Below are 19,864 nucleotides of genomic sequence, written 5' to 3'. Positions count from 1 at the left end.
AATAAAAAATGCATTGTTGGTTAAGGGCTGTAAGTAAGCATTTCACGGTAATGTCTACACCTGTTGTATTCGGCGCATAACATTTGATTTGATTTGAACAGTCGACAATGCGCAATTGATTGAATCCCAGCCTGTGAGTGGGTTATATCAAAACAATTATCTCACAAACACACTCAAGTAAGTTCATTAATTAACACAGAACCCTCTCACCCCCGTCCACAATGAAGACAAAGTGACAAAGCCTTTGGATTTCCTTTTTACTAAAAAAAGATCAAAATAAAGATGTACAATTGAAACCAAAATAGGATGCCATTTTAATTGTACAGACATATGGCAGGACCAAAACGCATGGCCTGAAATATTTTAGCTGGTTTATTCTCTCAAAGCAACAACGTCCATCCGGAGTGTGTGTGTGCGTGTGTGTGTACCAGAAGAGGCTGGTGGGAGAAGTTATAGGAGGACTGGCTCATTGTAATGACCGGAATGGAATCAATGGAACAGAGTCAATCATGTGATTTCCATATGTTTGACATGTTTGATACTGTTCCATTGATTCCATTCCAGCCATTACAATGAGCCCGTCCTCCTATAGCTTCTCCCACCAGCCTTCTCTGGCATGTATGCGTGGTGTACATGTGTGTGAACATGTATAAGGGCAAAAGACAGGGGCAGCAATTGATAACATTGCACATATTTGTCCGACAACAACAATAGCAGAAGCAGGTTTTGGGGCAAAAAAGTTGAAAATGAAAGAGACAAAAGGATGACACAGTGAAAGTCAGTGTCCTATTGCTGCCCACGGGCCAAGAGATTGTCCTTCCATCAGCCATGAGTTGATACCTCCACTGCACTGATAACTTCAATGAGAGGAAGGAGACCATAGATTCTGCTACAGTGTCCAGCCTGCTACTGAGGATCCACAGTGTTCGGGACCAAGAGGGCCAAAGCTTTGACCATGGCTCAATAATACAAACATTCTTCTTCTTCTTCTTCTTCTTCTTCTTCTTCTTCTTCTTCTTTTTCTTTTTCTTTTTCTTTTTCTTTTTCTTTTTCTTTTTCTTTTTCTTTTTCTTCTTCTTCTTCTTCTTCTTCTTCTTCTTCTTCTTCTTCTTCTTCTTCTTCTTCTTCTTCTTCTTCTTCGTCTTCTTCTTCTTATTATTATTTTTTACTCAATAAATACTGTATAGATAAGCTTTGACTCTTAAAATAATGTAGCAATGAGAAAAAAATCTGCGTTTCTCATTTCACATAAAAAAAAAAGTTTTATACTCTCCATACACAATAATCTACAATATCTACCCAGACAACAGACGTTCAACAGCCGCGAACATTGAAAAAACATTAAAAAATCAGGAGACAGACAGATTTGTTTAAATGTAATTGATCGTTACAAAAAATTGATCAAACCACCCCCCAAAAATGGTTTGCTTTCTAGTGGAAACGCGAGTAAAGCGTTTAAACATCAAATCCGGTCCATCAGCCCCTTTCTGGTCTATGACTGCACAGTGAGGGGTGTGGCTAGAGGATGGGGTGGGGCAAGATGATGGGGGTGGTGCTAGAGGATGAGGATGGAACTAGTTAACATTCATCGCTGAATATATTAATATGTAGAGAACAGGAATCTAGATGGGCAGAGTTGATACCATGCCCATGGAACATTGCGCTCTGAACTCAGTACTGAACGTTGAAGGAATAAAACACTGTCTCGATGTCTCTCCTTTTTCAACGTCATCTTGTTCATTATTGCAATGAATTATTTATTTAAAGATGGTTACAAAAAGAGAACTGTCCTCTGTCCACTACTAAATCAGCTATTTACATCTGCTTAAAAAGCAAGCATGTTATACAGTCTCCTCTATGTACAGCAAATCTTTTTTCTTTAGCTTTGTCTTCACAGAATATACATATTTACTAAATCTTCACAGTTTATTTATCATATATTTATTATTAATATAATTATTGTAGTTTATTAATAATTACAGTTTTTATCTCCATGGTGACAATGGGAGACACTCCCCCACATGATGTCAGTTATTGATATTCAGTGAGATTGTTGTCTGACAGTTGTCTTTTGAACACTGCTCTCGTCTGGTAACAATTGTCCACTTTTGGAAAACAATCTTGATTGTGATTCAGTTTGCCAATTCAGTCAGCAACCCACGGATCCACAGTTACACGTTTCAAGTTGACCGTTTTCTGGTCTTTATTTTTCATTTTCACATCACTCTCAATTCCTCCTGCACTTTCTTCACAAGTGGGAGGTATGGTAAGTTGGCACAGGGTCTTGAGAGGGACATCTCAGATGCAATCTCCACCTCTGCACCTGAAAATGGCAGCTTGATTAAAATTAGCCCTCACTTGGCCACACAGTGAAAATCCAGATTGTACTTTTCCACTGAACTCCTTCCAAAATGGCCACCGATTCACTACATCCTCAAATTGCAAAGTCCAATCTCTGCTACATTAAAAAACTTCCACAATGTTAGTTAGTCCCTGTCTGCCCACACACTGGTGGTGGTGTCCGGTTAGGGTGGTGTTTGTCCTGTGTCTTTGTGGTATATGGTGGTTGTGGGTTTGTCGTTTTTAAGGCACTTGGAAGGTTTTTGGTTTTCACGGGAGCTCAGAGGAGACCAAGGCCAGGCCGGAGCTCTGGCGGAGTGAGGGGCCCGAGTGGACCGCTTTGGGACAGTCGGGCGTCAGGACGCGCCCATTCTCCCCCACACTGCCTGTGATCGACAGGCGTGCCTTGTTCCTCATGGCCTCCGTGAAGGTCAGCTGGGAATTGGAATGGGGGGGGGGGGGCAGAAAGAGAAAGGGGGGATAGAGACAGAGAGAGGGGGGGCGGGGGGTAGTGAGAAAGAGAAGAGATGAATATAAGAAAAATAGAGGGGGGGACAGAGAGAGACAGAGAGAGAGAGAGAGAGAGAGAGAGAGAGAGAGAGAGAGAGAGAAAGAGAGAGAGGGAGAGAGAGAGAGAGAAAGCGAGAGAGAGAGAGAGAGAGAGAGAGAGAGAGAGAGAGAGAGAGAGAGAGAGAGAGAGAGAGAGAGAGAGAGAGAGAGAGAGAGAGAGAGAGAGAGAGAGAGAAAGAGAGAGAGAGAGAGAGAGAGAGAGAGAGAGAGGGAGTGAATAGTGAGAGAGAAAGAAACGGGAAGAGAGGGACAGAGAAAAACATGTCAGCTCATCTAGGTATACTCTGACAAAATTACACTAACAATTGTAAGATCAGGAAGCATCATGAAGATGGATAATGTTGGTGATGAATATAGTACAGTAACTACATCTAACGTCACACCATAGAATCACAGGGCATCCATCATGGCCATTCAATAATAATATCTTATAACACCACTTTATGTGCACATTTGATACAAGACTACCATTGACTACTATGGTTATTAGACATTGGATGATTTCTGTGTGGGCGAGGGACGACAGGGCAGCTGACCAAGCAACAGTAAAGGAAATGAAGAGAGAGCTGAGAGAGGTGGCCTATAGCACCGACAGGAGACACATAACCACGTCAGACACATACTGTGCTGGGACTGTAGATCTGCAAGTCTAATATCGCTGGACCCGAGGGAAATATCTTAGAGATAGGAGCTCAAGTCAATATAGCTCTTAGAGGGGCAGTTAGTTTCCACTTACTTTAGTCTTTAACGCCCCAATAATGTATGGTGTTATATTGCTTTATCTAACTTTATGTGTACTTGGGGCTGTTTTCTCATTAAAACCTGTGGTTCTCCTTTCTTATATCGTCTGCTTTAGATCAGTGGTGTCAGTTCAGCAAAGGGGGGTGGACAGCATCTGTCTAGTAGCCAGCTATATCATTTGTTTAATTTGTGGGCAGTAAATAAATGTGGGGCCACAGTTATGTGGCCTACAATCTGTATATGAAAATCATAACTGGTAATCAGATCTTTAAAAATGGTAGGATTAATTGTAAATTGGCACTCCACATGAAAAAGATTGCCTGCTATAGGCTATGAAGCCACCCTTGACAGTATCATTGTCTCCTGCGCTTCCCACCAACATCAACAAGGTGGCTCTGACAATATTTAAACATTGTATCAACGAACAAGGTGGCTCTGACAATATTGAAACATTTTGTATCAACAAGGTGGCTCTGAGAATATTGAAACATTTTGTATCAACAAGGCAGCTCTGAGAATATTGACTGCACATCATTCCCCGGACCAGCTTGTCTCTGATATTATTGTGTTGCCCACGCAGTAGTTGCACTGTCTAGGTGATTATTGTATTTCAAAAACAGCCCTACATCCACACCATAGCTAAATAACTTAACAATATTTAATGACATTTTGCCAGAAAGATTGATCTGTAAGAATTTAATTGAGGAAGATGGACAAGCAAGACTGATAGAGTGAGAGGTGGAAATGCTTTATACCAGAGACAGGTAGGCTACAGGTAGGCTACAGGTAGGGATGCAGGTAGGCTACAGGTAGGGATGCAGGTACGCTACAGGTAGGGATGCAGGTAGGCTACAGGTAGGGATGCAGGTAGGCTACAGGTAGGGATGCAGGTAGGCTACAGGTAGGCTACAGGTAGGGATGCAGGTAGGCTACAGGTAGGGATGCAGGCAGAGGATGATGATGATGTAGGCCTACAGCAAGAAGTAAAAATAGTTATGTCAATTATAATTCTGTCACTGCATGACAATGTACATTTGTTATAGCCTACAATTGTTATTTTCTTTGAAGCCAAAAACAGGACATGTATTTTGGGGAAATGCTCTAAATAGAAAGTTGTTCAGTTGTGTTTATGTTCATACCAATACATGAAACCTAAATTGCACTAGCCTACTGGGCAAATGAACGTAAATATAAATTAGGCCGACAGCTATCACAGCCTATATTTTAATAACAATAAAATAGCTTTTGGTTTTGAATGGTCAACACAAAGGAAGGCTTCCCCACCTCCAAGTTCCCAATTCAATTAATCCCTGGCTATCAGATTAAAATAAGGTTTACAAGGCCGAGTTCAAATACCGACATCAAATTCAAAGCAATTCGGCGCACTGCCTAAACGGCTGACTGGCAAAGCAAGCTGGCACTGTCTCTGCCCTCTGCTTACTAAAAGTAAGAGAAAAGGGCACAGGTTGGCAGCTGCTCTCCGAGCAATGCTCCCCATGGTCCTAAAGCCAGTCCTCCATTACGTTAAACAGCCATTGCATTTTAATCAGGATTGGAATGATTTTAGTCTGCCATACCTTGCCATACCCAACTGATGCCCCTGGTTTAGACAGGGCACCATGGCCATGTGCGATGCTAGCAGGTGCCTGTGTGTGTCATAGTTAGGGTTGTGAAATTCCAGAAACTTTCCCAAACAATCCAGGTTGGAGGATTCCCAGAATAAGAAGGAAATAAGCAGAGAGGGGATTTCGAGAAAACCTGAGAATTTCTGGGAAATCTGGGAAACTTTCCCCAAATTCCCAGAAATCCTTATTGGTGTATTCCCAGAGTGAATAAGTAGGGAGGGAATCCAACTAGGATTTCTGGAAAACATGGGAATAATATCTTCCCAGTTGGAAGATTCCCAGAATCAGTGGGGAATAAGCAGGGAGGGATTCCTGCAACCGGGATTTCTGTAAAACGTGGGAATTTTAGGAACGTTTCCAGAAATGTGCAACCCTAGTCACAGTCAACAGCATGGGACATTGTCTGCAGCCAAACAAGCCAAACAGACAATAGAAACGGCGGCCATCTTAAAGCCCCCGCCGGGAAGAAAAGAGACAGACGAGTACGTCACATGAACACAAACGAGCGAATCACAAGGCAGAGGAAGTAAAGGAAGCATTGCCACCGGTTGCACAGTTAATCAGCAGCACGGCAAGCTAGCTAGCGGCCAATAAGGGAGGTTCAACTTACAGTACCACAGGAGGGGGGCCTAGAGGGGTGGGTGGGGGATGGAGGAGGCTTTTCCTATACTGGCATTATATCATAACATCCCCATCGCTCCCATCATCGCTCCCATACCCGTCGAAAACCTCACTATACGTGGCTAAGTTGTGGGTGCTTGGGGAAGGGCTGGGGGTGTGGCCGGGACTATAGCCAGGACTGTGACTGGGGTGAGGGCTTGTTCTGGGGCTGGAGCAGCTGGGCCGGGGGCTGCTAGGGGTTAGGTGGTGGGGGAGGTGGTGGTGGTGGTTTGGGTGGTGGTGTTCAGACATCGGTGCCTCCACCTTCATTCGCTTGGCCTCGTTCCGGGACTTGTAGCAGAATTCAATGAGGGCCACCAGCATGGCCAGGCCCAGGCCCCCCACAAGGATATAGAAGACCCCCGCCACGTTGCTCAACGACAGGGCCTGGGACGACTTGTCCTGGGGGGTTGGAGGAGAGACACAGGGCAGACAGGATGTCAGCGGTGTGACAGTGGTGGGGGGCTGAGAACACATAAACGCAAACACAGACTCACATACATACTCATACATAAAATACCAGGCAATTATATTACACATTACAACACAAGTACACAAATACAAAGTTAACAAATCTAACACACACACACACACACTTTGTTACACACACACACAAACACAGATAACAGAGGGCTAGGGAGCTACCTGAGAGTTTAGACTGAGGAAAAAACTGCCTGTTGACAATTGTTGACAGCTAGAAGGTCTGAACTGGAAAGTGTGTTTGTGTGTGTGTGTGTGTGTCACACACACACACACAAAAACACACACAAACACACTTTCCAGTTCAGACCTTCTCTAGCTCTGAGCTCTGTGGCTAGCGCTTTAGCCGTTATCATCATGAAGTTACCATGCCAACCAATCTAAAGCGTGACTATGATGTTTTTACAGCAATTAAAGAGGAACACAATTATTCTAGTTTGCTAGCTGTCAACAATTGTCAACAGGCTGTTTTTTCCTCAGTCTAAACTCTCAAGTAGCTCCCTAGCCCTCTGTTATCTCTGCTTATTGTCATTTTGTAATTAGACGCTGTGCTTTAAGACACACGAGAGCAGCTCTCTCACATTTCTTATCTCCTCTTTGGGAGCAGGTTAGTTACCTGCTCCTAAAGTAGGAGGCTTTCTTTTCAAAAGGAATCTGTTCAGGTTAGAGACTTCACTAAACACTGCCTTGCCTTGTCATGCATCTGATCTACTGCTGATGGGAGTGTGTGAGTGAGCACATTCAAACAAAACTGGATAAATACTTTTTAATTATACTTGACAAGGAAATACTGTACACTTGACAAGGACTTGATTGAAAAGTTGTTTTGCTGCTAAGGCGTTTACATGCTGCTTTGCTGAGGCAGGAGTTCTCATTACATGCTTGAGTAGTGCCCAACTGATAAACTTGCTATATCCAATCTAGAGTGGGCTAGAATGACTGGCATACTAACATTGAAAAATAATAGGTTTCAAGCCTGTTCTACTCATTCTAATTATATGATACTAATAATCTGCCGGGACATCACAACTGCACAACTTGAATACATTCATTGCTAAGTGCCCTACTAAGTGTGGCACAGATACAGGTAACAACCATATGAATGTGATCCTGCAGGTCTCATCATTTCATACATTGCTGTGCTGTTTCTACCACTGAATTGTGAGCATGCCTTCTAGTTTGATGTGTTGTATCCCTCAGGCTACGCCTTCAGTCTCTCTGTCCTATGTTTGTGTGTGTGTGTCAGCCTGCCTGCCTGCTCTCCTGTCTCCCTATCTGCCTGCATGCCTACCAATCTCTCTGTCGGCCTGCCTGTCTTCCTATCTGTCTGTCTGTCTGTCTGTCTGTCTGTCTGTCTGTCTGCGATGGGTTCATCAGTGGGACATCAGAACAGTCAGTGAGGAGGTGTGGTCCCAGGACTTGCAGGAGACTGACCTTACTTCCTGAGGCCGTGGGTCCACACTCGCCCTTATCGTACCACCATTTGTTTTTCAGCTTGTCTAAGATGCCTGATTCACTCAGTTTCAACACGGCTAGGTTTACCGGAGTTCTTCGAAACCGCACGTGTGAGGTCGAGGGGTCGGGGAAGGGTCAGGGGGGAGGGGGAAATAACATAAATAACATCATAGGACATGTTATTTTATGTTATTCAGTCAGAAACCTAAAGAGCCCATACAGAGCACTTAACAGCTGGAAGTGACGGAGACAGGGGCCCCATTGGTTTACATGTCTCTATGCTCGTGGTAGAGGAGGGGGCGCCTGAGGGGCTGAGCGCTACAGACATATACATGGGGCCCCCACTGCATCGCTTTCTGGAACGGGCACATACTGCCGGGGCCTATCTCACAACAACCAATCGAAGGCCGTTACTGTGAAGCCTCAACTATTGGCTGGATGGGTGTCACCCCGGCAGATGCCCCCATTACCACGGCAACAGTTTTACCCAATCGGCATGGGGCTGACACACGGGTGGCTAACCTTCTCGCCACCTCCGCCGCTGCCACACTCTCCCTTGTCGTACCACCACTTGTTTTTCAATTTGTCCAACAGGCCTTGTTCATTCAGTTTTAACACTGCCAGGTTAACTGCGCTTCTTGAAAACGATAAAACATATTTGGGTGAGTGAAGGTGAGTCAATAGCATCCAATTAGGGATAGGAGGGGGAAGGGGGGGATTGTAAAGGGGGCACAAGGGTGGAAATAGGGGTGTGTTAATGTTCTATCTGTAACAATAAACCCTCCCTCACTCTCCCACCCTCAATCCATACACAGGGGACAAAGCCTAACTTCCACTTAAGTCAAACATTTTCAATTAGTCATGCATTGATGCCAATGGGAAACTAAGTTAAATTTAGACTTCAGTGGAAATTTGTACTTGCCCCACAGATTGGACCCTCATACACAGAACGGACAATCCTCTCGTTGGGACTTGGTTCACTTCAGAGTTTTATCCAAGGAAACTAAATTACAGTAAATTACACTTAAATCTACATTTTTCCCCTTGGTTTTATCCCTGTGGCCACTGACCAGAATGTATTTTGTATTTCTTTACACAACTTGATTGATGGTTAGACTCCATTACACATATTGTTCGTCCAAAATGGCACCCTGTTCTCTATATAGTGCATATATTGACCAGGGCCCATAGGGAAATGATTGTATAGTAACGTCATGTTATATATACTGTATATTTTGATTCAGGGGAGTAAAACTTGCATCAAGAGAGATTTGTCCACGTGCATTCAGTGCCTTTTAACTCTACAGTCGTGGTCAAAAGTTTTGAGAATTACACAAATATTAATTTTCGCAAAGTCTGCTGCCTCAGTTTTTATGATGGCAATTTGCATATACTCCAGAATGTTATGAAGAGTGATCAGATGAATTGCAATTAATTGCAAAGTCCCTCTTTGCCATGAAAATGAACTTAATCCCCCAAAAACATTTCCACTGCATTTCAGCCCTGCCACAAAAGGACCAGCAGACAGTGATGCAGACAGTGATGTCAGTGATTCTCTCATTAACACAGGTGAGAGTGTTGATGAGGACAAGGCTGGAGATAACTCTGTCATGCTGATTGAGTTAGAATAACAGACTGGAAGCTTTAAAAGGAGGGTGGTGCTTGAAATCATTGTTCTTCCTCTGTTAACCATGGTTTCCTGCAAGGAAACACTTGCCGTCATCATTGCTTTGCACAAAAAGGGCTTCACAGGCAAGGATATTGCTGCTAGTAAGATTGCACCTAAATCAACCATTTATCGGATCATCAAGAACTACAAGGAGAGAGGTTCAATTGTTGTGAAGAATGCTTCAGGGCGCCCAAGAAAGTCCAGCAAGCGCCAGGACCGTCTCCTAAAGTTGATTTAGCTGCGGGATCGGGGCACCACCAGTGTATAGCTTGCTCAGGAATGGCAGCAGGCAGGTGTGAGTGCATCTGCACGCACAGAGAGGCGAAGACTTTTGGAGGATGGCCTGGTGTCAAGAAGGGCAGCGAGGAAGCCACTTCTCTCCAGGAAAAACATCAGGGACAGACTGATATTCTGCAAAAGGTACAGGGATTGGACTGCTGAGGACTGGGGTAAAGTCATTTTCTCTGATGAATCCCCTTTCTGATTGTTTGGGGCATCCAGAAAAAAGCTTGTCTGGAGAAGACAAGGTGAGCGCTACCATCAGTCCTGTGTCATGCCAACAGTAAAGCATCCTGAGACCATTCATGTGTGGGGTTGCTTCTCAGCCAAGGGAGTGGGCTCACTCACAATTTTTCCTAAGCACACAGCCATGAATAAAGAATGGTACCAACACATCCTCCGAGAGCAACTTCTCCCAACCATCCAAGAACAGTTTGGTGACGAACAATGCCTTTTCCAGCATGATGGAGCACCTTGCCATAAGGCAAAAGTGATAACTAAGTGGCTCTGGGAACAAAACATCGAAATCTTGGGTCCATGGCCAGGAAACTCCCCAGACCTTAATCCCATTGAGAACTTGTGGTCAATCCTCAAGAGGCGGGTGGACAAACAAAACCCCACAAATTCTGACAAACTCCAAGCATTGATTATGCAAGAATGGGCTGCCATCAGTCAGGATGTGGCCCAGAAGTTAATTGACAGCATGCCAGGGCAGATTGCAGAGGTCTTGAAAAAGAAGGGTCAGCACTGCAAATATTGACACTTTGCATACCATAGTAACATCTGACAAAAATATCTAAAAACACTGAAGCAGCAAACTTTGTGAAGACCAATACTTGTGTCATTCTCAAAACTTTTGACCAAGACTGTACATTGCAGTAACATCAAGTACACACCATAAATGAGAGAGACAGAAATATAACTGATAGAAACATTAGTAAAATAAATATTTCAGTAAAAGCTGATGAGAAGAGAAGTATAAAAATATAATTAAACTAACCCTTTTAAAGTCACTTTAGGGTTAATGCCGTGTGAAATTGCAGCCTTGTCTGACAATATAGCTGCTCTGCATGCTGATTGGTGGGTTTCCATGGTGACCAGGAGAAGTGACTGACAGAAGATGATGGGCGCGTTCCTTTGCCCAGGCATTGCTGACGCCTGCCAGATCTTACAATGCCTGGATAGGTATTTTACGTATCAGCTAACCACATCATATGTTATAGCAATTTGTCAGTAATGACACAGTCGATGAAATGGCACGCAACCATTGGTTGATGCATGCAACGTCTGAGCAGGGGAAAGCAACCGATAATAATACTGAAAAAAAATGGCCTCCATCGGGAACTACCATGATCTGTCAGTGACTCCTCTTGCTGAAAACAGTGGGTAAACCCTGCACCAGTTGTTGCTTGCATTGCAAACCCATGTTGTTGCCTTCTAGAGAAGCATTGTCAGTGGAATTTACAGATGGGGAAGGATTGGTGTTGGATTCAGATGAGTTCAGTGGAAATAGTGTGTGTGCGTGCGTGCTTGCGTCTGTGTGTCTAGCAATGCGCATTTCCAGCCCACCTCAGGATTCCCCACTTTCCAGCCATTATGTTCCTGTTTTTGTGGGTGTTAATTCACTTGTCACATAATTGTTGCTGGATCAATTTATTTAAAAAGAAAAGCAATGCACATTCCAACTCTTGCTTGTACAAAGCAAATTTCCCTTTGATTGTACAATTGCGCAAACGTCTGTTATGACCACTCAAACACATGCCAGTCAAAAAGTATTGAGTATCCCACTCCATTATGCAACTGTTACATTTATCAGAACTGTGTTTTTGACCTTTTATCAACCTTTGTCTGTAAAGCACTTTGTGGCAACTGCTGATGTAAAAAGGGCTTTATAAAATAAACTTGATTGATTGATTGATTGAGAGAGACAGAATGCTCTGTAGGTTCTATCAAGGGTCAGGTGGTCAACAACATAGATCTATAGTTTACATTATGCACTGAAGTTCTCCTCTCTACAGTTTACATGTGATCATGGCTATATGTTTCATTTTCCATTTATTAAAGGATATATGGTAAACCGGAAGCAGTATTCAGTAATTGATAGTCTGAGCATTATAGTATCGACTGAGATAACTTGCTAAGGGGTGTTTGTTTGCTTTTATAATTTGCAGTGTATTTTCCCTCCCAAAAATTTTTTATCAGTCCTTTGGCAATGGATTAATGAAATTGTGCCTAGTACACGTAGGAACACACACACACACACACACTCGTTTTGGCGAAGTGAAACTGTAACTCCCAGCAGTGACTGGGAATTCTTTATTTTTAGGCAAGTCTGTAAATTCCACTGTGTGTATAAAGCAGCTCCAGTCTAGCCAAGTCAGACAGGACTGAGCATTGACATGGCTCGCATTCACATCACTTATATCCCACCATCTCATATGACATTAACTATGTCTACATCCCAAATAGCACTCTATTCCCTATTTAGTACAGTTAGGGTTGCAACATTCCGTTAACCTTCCCAAAATTCCCAGGTGTTCCCTAAATCCCAGTTCGGAATATTCCCGGATTCAGGAGGGAATAAGCAGGAAATCCAGGAATTTTGGGAAAGTTGCCAGAATTGTGCAACATTGGTCATAGTAATATATTAGAGTCATATTTAGACTTATCTAGGGCATTTATGCATAGTTTCAACATGCTGTTTCAACTCCCACTGGCACACCAACATAAAGCAGCACAAACATCACCTGACAACGAAGAAGTAGAGCTGCAACAAAAACAACTGTTGCCATGACCGCATGCAGACCAAACACAAATGTAAAAGCCACTACCTTCACCTTCACAATCACTATGCATGAAAAAAGCATTCAAACCAAACGCAAACAAAATAAAAAATAAAATAAGTGTTACATGAGCGTTACATGAGCGTTAAATGAGCGTTATTTTACATGATCAGGCAGCACGCCAGGGAAGGTGGAATAACATAACAACACGCACAGCTTGGACATATTGTTATACTACTCCACCCACCTTAACAGTGAACCTTTGGGGGTGGCCACTCCATATCCTTTGGAGTCCAGGTTGCCGCCGACCTTCATGGTGTCGCAGGGTTTCCGCTGTTCTGTGTACTCGTTCATGGTTGACTCCAACAGGAAAGCGTACTTCCCTTTGCTCTTCCGCACACGTACAACCCCCTCCTGTGTGTTCTTGGTAAACACAGTCGGTTCGGCTGACTTCATGTAGCCCCACATCTTCTCGTAGACCGCGATCTTTGACCTCTGTGGTTGTTTTGCGTCAGATCGGGGGAGGGGTGGAGGAAGAGTAGAGGTGGAGGAGTGTGGAGAGAGAGCATAGAGAGAGCATAGCAAAATAGAGAGGAGGACATGGGGGTTAGTTAGTGTACTGTAGAGAGTTACTGGTGGAGTAAGTATTGTCTGAAAACTGTTACAGTAAAAGCACACACTCCTCCCCCAGTGAATGAGTATGCTTGGGTGAACTGATCAGTATTGTGTACTACACATGGTGTTGTGTGTGTGTGTGTGTGTGTGTGTGAGCTGATCCATTCAGTACTACTCACCTTTTAACTTTATATTCCTACATACACAAAAAGCCTACGAAATACAGATGTAGGATCTTAATTTGATCACCCTGTTCCAGGAGAACTGGACATGTAAAACTTGTACTGTATTTGAGGTTTTTAAAAGGCTTCTGAAGTTTTTAATTTACAGACTTGATTTTCCCTTACACTTTAATTTTAAATTTGTATGTCCATGAATTATAATCCACATAATAATTCACATTTCCTGTTGCTGTAGGTAACTAGCTCAAATTAAGATCCTACATCTCTAGGACAAGGCCATAATATGATAAAACAGACACAGCTGGTGTCCAGTCCAGTACTATACTCACCCTGAAGAACTCTTTAGTGGAGCCGGAGTCTAGGGTACCGTAGGCGATGTCTGTCTGTTTAGCCAGGTCCTCAGCACTCTCTATGGGCGACACCATCCTCTCTACTGTGAGGAAGGCAGCCAGGTTGGCCGTATAGGAGGAGATGATAATGAGGGTGAAGAACCACCACACGCCCCCCACAATACGCCCCGACAGAGACCTGGGGGAGAGAGAGAGGAAGAGGAGGAAGGAGAGGGGAGGGGAGGAGGGTGAGGAGGGGAGGAGAGGAAGGAGAGGAATAAGGGAAGTGTGGAGGTGAGAATGAGAAGGAGGAGAGGAGGAGTAAGAAAAGAGTGAGTGTGGTGAGAAAAAGAGAAGAGTGAGGAGAGTAGGGGGTGTGATAGAGAGCAGAGTCCATCAATAACACTAATTATAATTAAAACAAACCAAATCCACAAACTGTATTAAGAAGTGAAAGTGAATTACAGACAAACTTATCGGTGACCTGTGTGGTCTAGCGGTTAGAGTTGCTGACCCACATTTTGTTACGTTACAGCCTTATTCTAAAATTGACTACTCACAATACCCCATAATAACAAAGCATAAAGAGTTTTTTTTAAATTTTTGCAAATTTATAAAAATAAAAAACAGAAATACCTTATTTACATAAGTATTCAGACCCTTTGCTATGACACTCAAAATTGAGCTCAGGTGCATCCTGTTTCCATTGATCATCCTTGAGATGTTTCTACAACTTGATTGTAGTCCACCTGTGGTAAATTCAATTGATTGGACATGATTTGGAAAGGCACAAACCTGTCTGTGTAAGGTCTGCAAAAACCAAGCTCTCTGGAGAGACCTGAAAATAGCTGTGCAGCGACACTCCCCATTCAACCTGACAAAGCTTGAGAGGATCTGCAGAGAGGAATGGGAGATACTCTCCAAATACAGGTGTGCCAAGCTTGTAGCGTAATACCCAAAAAGACTTGAGGCTGTAATCGCTGCCAAAGGTGCTTCAACAAAGTACTGAGTAAAGGGTCTGAGTACTTATGTAAATGTCATATTTCTGTTTTTTATTTTTATATATTTGCAAACAAATCTAAAAACCTATTTTTGCTTTGTCAATCAATTTTAGAATAAGGCTGTAATGTAACAAAATGTGAAAAAGTCAAGGGGTCTGAATACTTTCCGAATGCACTGAATGGGTTCCCGAGTGGCGCAGCGGTCTAAGGCACTGCATCTCAGTGCTTGAGGCGTCACTACAGAGCCCCTGGTTCCATTCCAGGCTGTATCACAACCGGCCGTGATTGGGAGTCCCATAGGGTGCCCAATTGGCCCAGCGTCGTCCGGGTTTGGCCGGTGTAGGCCGTCATTGTAAATAAGAATTTGTTCTTAACTGACTTGCCTAGTTAAATAAAGGTAAAATAAAATAATAATAATAATAAAGACAGAGTTGGAATGGGTTCAAATCCGGTCCACTGACCTTACATTTACATTTACGTCATTTAGCAGACGCTCTTATCCAGAGCGACTTACAGTTAGTTAATACATATATATATATTTTTTCATACTGGCCCCCCGTGGGAATCAAACCCACAACCCTGGCGTTGCAAACGCCATGCTCTATCAACTGAGCTACATCCCTGCCGGCCATTCCCTCCCCTACCCTGGACGATGCTGGGCCAATTGTGCGCCGCCCATGAGTCTCCCAGTCGCTGCCGGCTGCGACAGAGCCTGGATTCAAACCAGGATCTCTAGTGGCACAGCTAGCACTGTGATGCAGTGCCTTAGACCACTGCGCCACTCAGACCTTCTGACTCGCAATCTCTCCTACTTTTCCTTTCTCCCCTTCACTGTCCTTTCTCAACAAATAAATCCCCCCCCCACAAAAATAAATAAATAATAATAATAATAATAATAACAATAATTTATCCAATGTGCCAATAGGTAACTTGGGAACAGGCTGCTATTCTGCCGACCTACCACAGGGGGGAGCTCTGAGAGCACACTGACTGCACACTCACAACACCATCCAACCCATATTCAGATCCACCTTAAGGCAAAGTGGCTTTCTTTCTTTCTTTCAATGTTTATTGGTGAGATGAAAAGAGCTGGCAGTGCTTTGGAGAGCGACTGACGACGTCACACAGCGCTCCCTCCGTTCAGCTCTGTTTTTGTCTTGTTTGTTGGTGGGAGACATAACTTGCCGACTCTCAAGCGAGTGGGGAGAAGGTCATGAGGAGAGTCAAACAAAATGGTGCATTGGAGTTAAAAAACAATGTTCTCTCTCCGCCCTCGGTACAAACCAAACATAGAGAGAGAGAAGCTCTATGAAAAACCTTCAGTTCCTGTTGTTTAAAAAACACTCATAGCCTTTTCACACTATTTCACACGTCGATGCCGATGATTCACATTACCGTGCAGACCCTAATCGACCCCGAACCGTACTCTGCTGAACTGGCATGGTTATTTCAGTTTTTTTATTTTCTCATGGACCTTTCTTTCCAGCATACAGCGACTATGGTGGATGTGCACCCAGGCCAGTGCATTACAGTTCTGCTCAGTAATGTGAAAAGGGTGTAAGAAGGGACTTTTCTAAAATATTCAATTTCCATCAGTGCTAGCTATAGTTTCTCCACATCACGTACCCTTGAACATGCCACCAACCTGTCTCAATGTCTCATGTTACAATCTCTCTCTCTCTCTCTCTCTCTCTCTCTCTCTCTCTCTCTCTCTCTCTCTCTCACACACACACACACACACACACACACACACACACACACACCCTGTGTCACATTGGGGCTGTGCTTTTGCCCAACACACAGCAAAGATCTCACCAACCAAGAGCCGCAGCAGCAAAGCATGTTTAACTGAACACAGGCTATGCTATAGAATAGATAACTATACGCTCTTTTAACTCTGGATTTGAGTACAGATTACGTCAATTTCTCTCTCTCTCTCTCTCTCTCTCTCTCTCTCTCTCTCTCTCTCTCTCTCTCTCTCTCTCTCTCTGCCTCATCCGCTCACTCTCTGGTACTCTCCCTCTCCACCTTCATCATTATTTCTCTCTTGGTTTCGCTCTCACCCTTTCTTTCACTCTCTCAGTATCCTGTTCTTTCTCTTTCTCTCTCTTATCCTCCCTTTATTTCTATCTCTTTTATTTCTGTCTCCCGTTTCTATCTCTCCTTCTCTATTCTCAGTTTCTCTCCTCCCTCTTTCTCTTTCTCTCCTCTTCCTCCCTCTCGTAGGGTTTGCTTTCGTTGGTATCGAGAGGCCAGCAGCTGTGACTAAGGACAGAGAGTTAGCCAGGGGACTCTCTCTCTCTCTCTCTCTCTCTCTCTCTTTCTCTCTCTCTCTCTCTCTCTCTCTCTCTCTCTCTCTCTCTCTCTCTCTCTCTCTCTCTCTCTCTCTCTCTCTCTCTCTCTCTCTCTCCCTCTCAGCTCTCTCTCTCTCTCACTCTCTCTCTCTCTCTCTCTCTCTCTCTCTCTCTCTCTCCTCTCTCTCACTCTCTCTCTCTCTCTCTCTCTCTCTCTCTCTCTCTCTCTCTCCTCTCTCTCTCTCTCTCTCTCTCTCTCTCTCTCTCTCTCTCTCTCTCCCTCTCCCTCTCTCCCTCTCTCCAGTCTGTGTTGATCCGAGGTGACTCCAGTGACTTTCATCCATGTTGACAGATTGGCATACCCTGATGGGCCATGGTGAACTGGGGGAAGGAGGGGGGGGGGGGGATAGGAGAGGTTGTTATCAGGGGAGGGATCATCGCTGCCATACGGTTGCCCCTCTGGGACGGGGAATAGTACAGTCTGACCCTGGGATTAGCATCCATGTTACATGGGTGACGGAAGCGAGACAGCTGTGTTACAGGGGGAGACAGGACTGGGGATGTCAATGGGGAACACTGTGTGTGCGTGTGTGTGTGTGTGTGCATGCGTGTGTGATTGTCTGCGGGCCCTGGTCAAAGGTATTGCACTATGGAATAGGATACCATCTCAGATGGTGTGGTGACTTGAGTGGTGACTTGTCTAATGTATCCCAGTGTATTAAGTCACTAAGTGAAGCAGGGATAGACTAGCTGCTGCTGGCTGCTGCTGCTCTGGCCGGTCCGAGCGGCCTGCCTCACTGTAATCAGGTTGGTTTAGCCTTACACAGAAAAACGATTAGCAGTGGAGCCTGTGGAGCCTGTGGAGCTTGTGGAGCCTGGAACCCAGCTCAACCTACATATTGAAGTGGTGACACCCACACATACTGTACACACACACACAAAACACACACACACACACAAAACACACACATGTACACAAGCATGTACACACAAACACACAAAACACATGCACGTACACACACACACACACACACACACACACACACACACACACACACACACACACACACACACACACACACACACACACACACACACACACAGAGAAGCCTGTTGCTGAAACACACATACTGTATGGAGGTATAGAGGGTCAAAATGCCCCAGTCCTCCACTGACCATATGACCTTACTCTTTCATAACACACACACTATTAGACAAACACACACACGCACACACTTTAATTCCTACACAACTGTCACTGCAGTATCTTCCTCATCCAAGTGAATGAGATGATGGGACATCTCCGGTGTTAGCCAGAGAGATGTGTGTGTGTGACTCACCATACACATACTTTTCATTATTTGATATCTGCATGAGTTGTGTGTTTGTGGACAGGATCACAGCATCTGATGTACAATATAACATAATAGCAGAGATATATAAAGAGTATATTTGGAGTGAGAGAGAGAGAGAGAGAGAGAGAGAGAGAGAGAGAGAGAGAGAGAGAGAGAGAGAGAGAGAGAGAGAGAGAGAGAGAGAGAGAAGAGAAAGAGAGAAAGAGAGGAGAGGTTGACCTTGAGAAGAGACTAAATAAATGAAGAGGTGTTGTCTGTTCCCAGCATGATACGCCCCCAGGCTAGCCGCTAGTGCTTTAGTTATTCATGCTATCCCCCTCTCCCTCTCTTCTCCTCCCTCATCCTCCTCTCCCTACCTCCCTCCCTCCCTCCCTCCATCCATCCCTCCATTGCTGCCCTGATTAAGAATAAAAACACCTGGAAATCCTGGAAATCTATTTGACCCTACATGAGCCTGTACAAATTCACATTCTCTCACACTCTCTCTCAAGTGATGCAGTCTGGCCAATATGATACTCATATAAATGGTAGGGCAGACCGAAGCAATCAGCACTGACCAAACAGGCCAAACCTATCGCACCTGCTCAATTAGACCAGACTAGAGGAAGGCAGCATAAAAAAAACGGCCAAACTAATTGCACCCCATCTAATTAGGTCAACTGGTGAGCAAAGACTAGACCAATCACATCCAGTTTAAATTGTGCATGGATATTTCTGGGGATGATCTGATAGCGTGTTAACCAACACGGGTCAAGGTTTAGCCAGGCTGTTGTAAAATATAATTTGTTCATAATGACTTACAGTACCTAGCTGAGCATTTTTGGGACAAAAAAAAGTTGCCAAAACTTACAAGCATATTTATTACAGAACGTACAACACTTGCAAAAAAAAAAAAGTGAGTTATAAGTTGACATGGCAACATACTGGCTATGCCAGAATGTTTGGGTGCTTTTATGGCATCCAAAAATATTTCTGAATATTATTATGATAGTCTAAATTATGTAGTAGTATCTGTCTAATATCCTGAGTCAAAAACAGTGCCGTGCATGGCAAATGGTATCCTATCCCTATATAGCGCACTACTTTTGACCAGGGCCTATATGACTCACTATACAGTATACACTATACAGAACTATACAGGGAATAGGCTGCCATTTATACACTAAACTGGGATTTGTTCTCAATTAGGGTGCTCCCATGTCACCACTTCACTCACACACACTCCCCTCTCTCCCTCCCGTTGCCATGGAGATCTGGCATTACCGTCGGAGACGAGCACACAGGGATATTAATTACTGCATTAATTATTATGGGGTGCCTTGGGGAAACGTGTGTGTGTACGTCTTTCACTCTCTGTGTGTGTGTGTGTGTGTTTGTATGTGTGTGTTTGTGTGTGTGTGTGTGTGTGTGTATATCTGAGAATTGGGATTAACCTTCATTAAGGTAAAGGATGGAACATCAGTAGCGAATAACCTTTAGACCTGTC

At 44.0% G+C, this 19,864-nt stretch overlaps 1 protein-coding gene across 1 annotated transcript in view; it reads right to left on the bottom strand.

The window, feature by feature from the left end:
- Positions 1-2,610: 2,610 nt before the first annotated feature.
- The window catches only part of LOC311142622 (glutamate receptor 4-like), a gene marked incomplete at both ends in the record, with an annotated part of 37,123 nt that continues 19,869 nt past the window's right edge, over positions 2,611-19,864 (bottom strand). Inside the window, 5 exons of the mRNA XM_084178282.1 lie at positions 2,611-2,775; positions 6,201-6,338; positions 8,394-8,508; positions 12,850-13,097; positions 13,729-13,927. Of these exons, the coding sequence (XP_084034408.1) occupies positions 2,611-2,775; positions 6,201-6,338; positions 8,394-8,508; positions 12,850-13,097; positions 13,729-13,927 (865 nt within the window). The remainder of the gene's footprint in view (positions 2,776-6,200; positions 6,339-8,393; positions 8,509-12,849; positions 13,098-13,728; positions 13,928-19,864) is intronic.

This window comes from Coregonus lavaretus (assembly GCF_964263955.1).
Source record: "Coregonus lavaretus genome assembly, chromosome: 15".
NCBI lineage: Eukaryota > Metazoa > Chordata > Actinopteri > Salmoniformes > Salmonidae > Coregonus > Coregonus lavaretus.
This window is presented reverse-complemented; position numbering and strand designations above follow the sequence as displayed.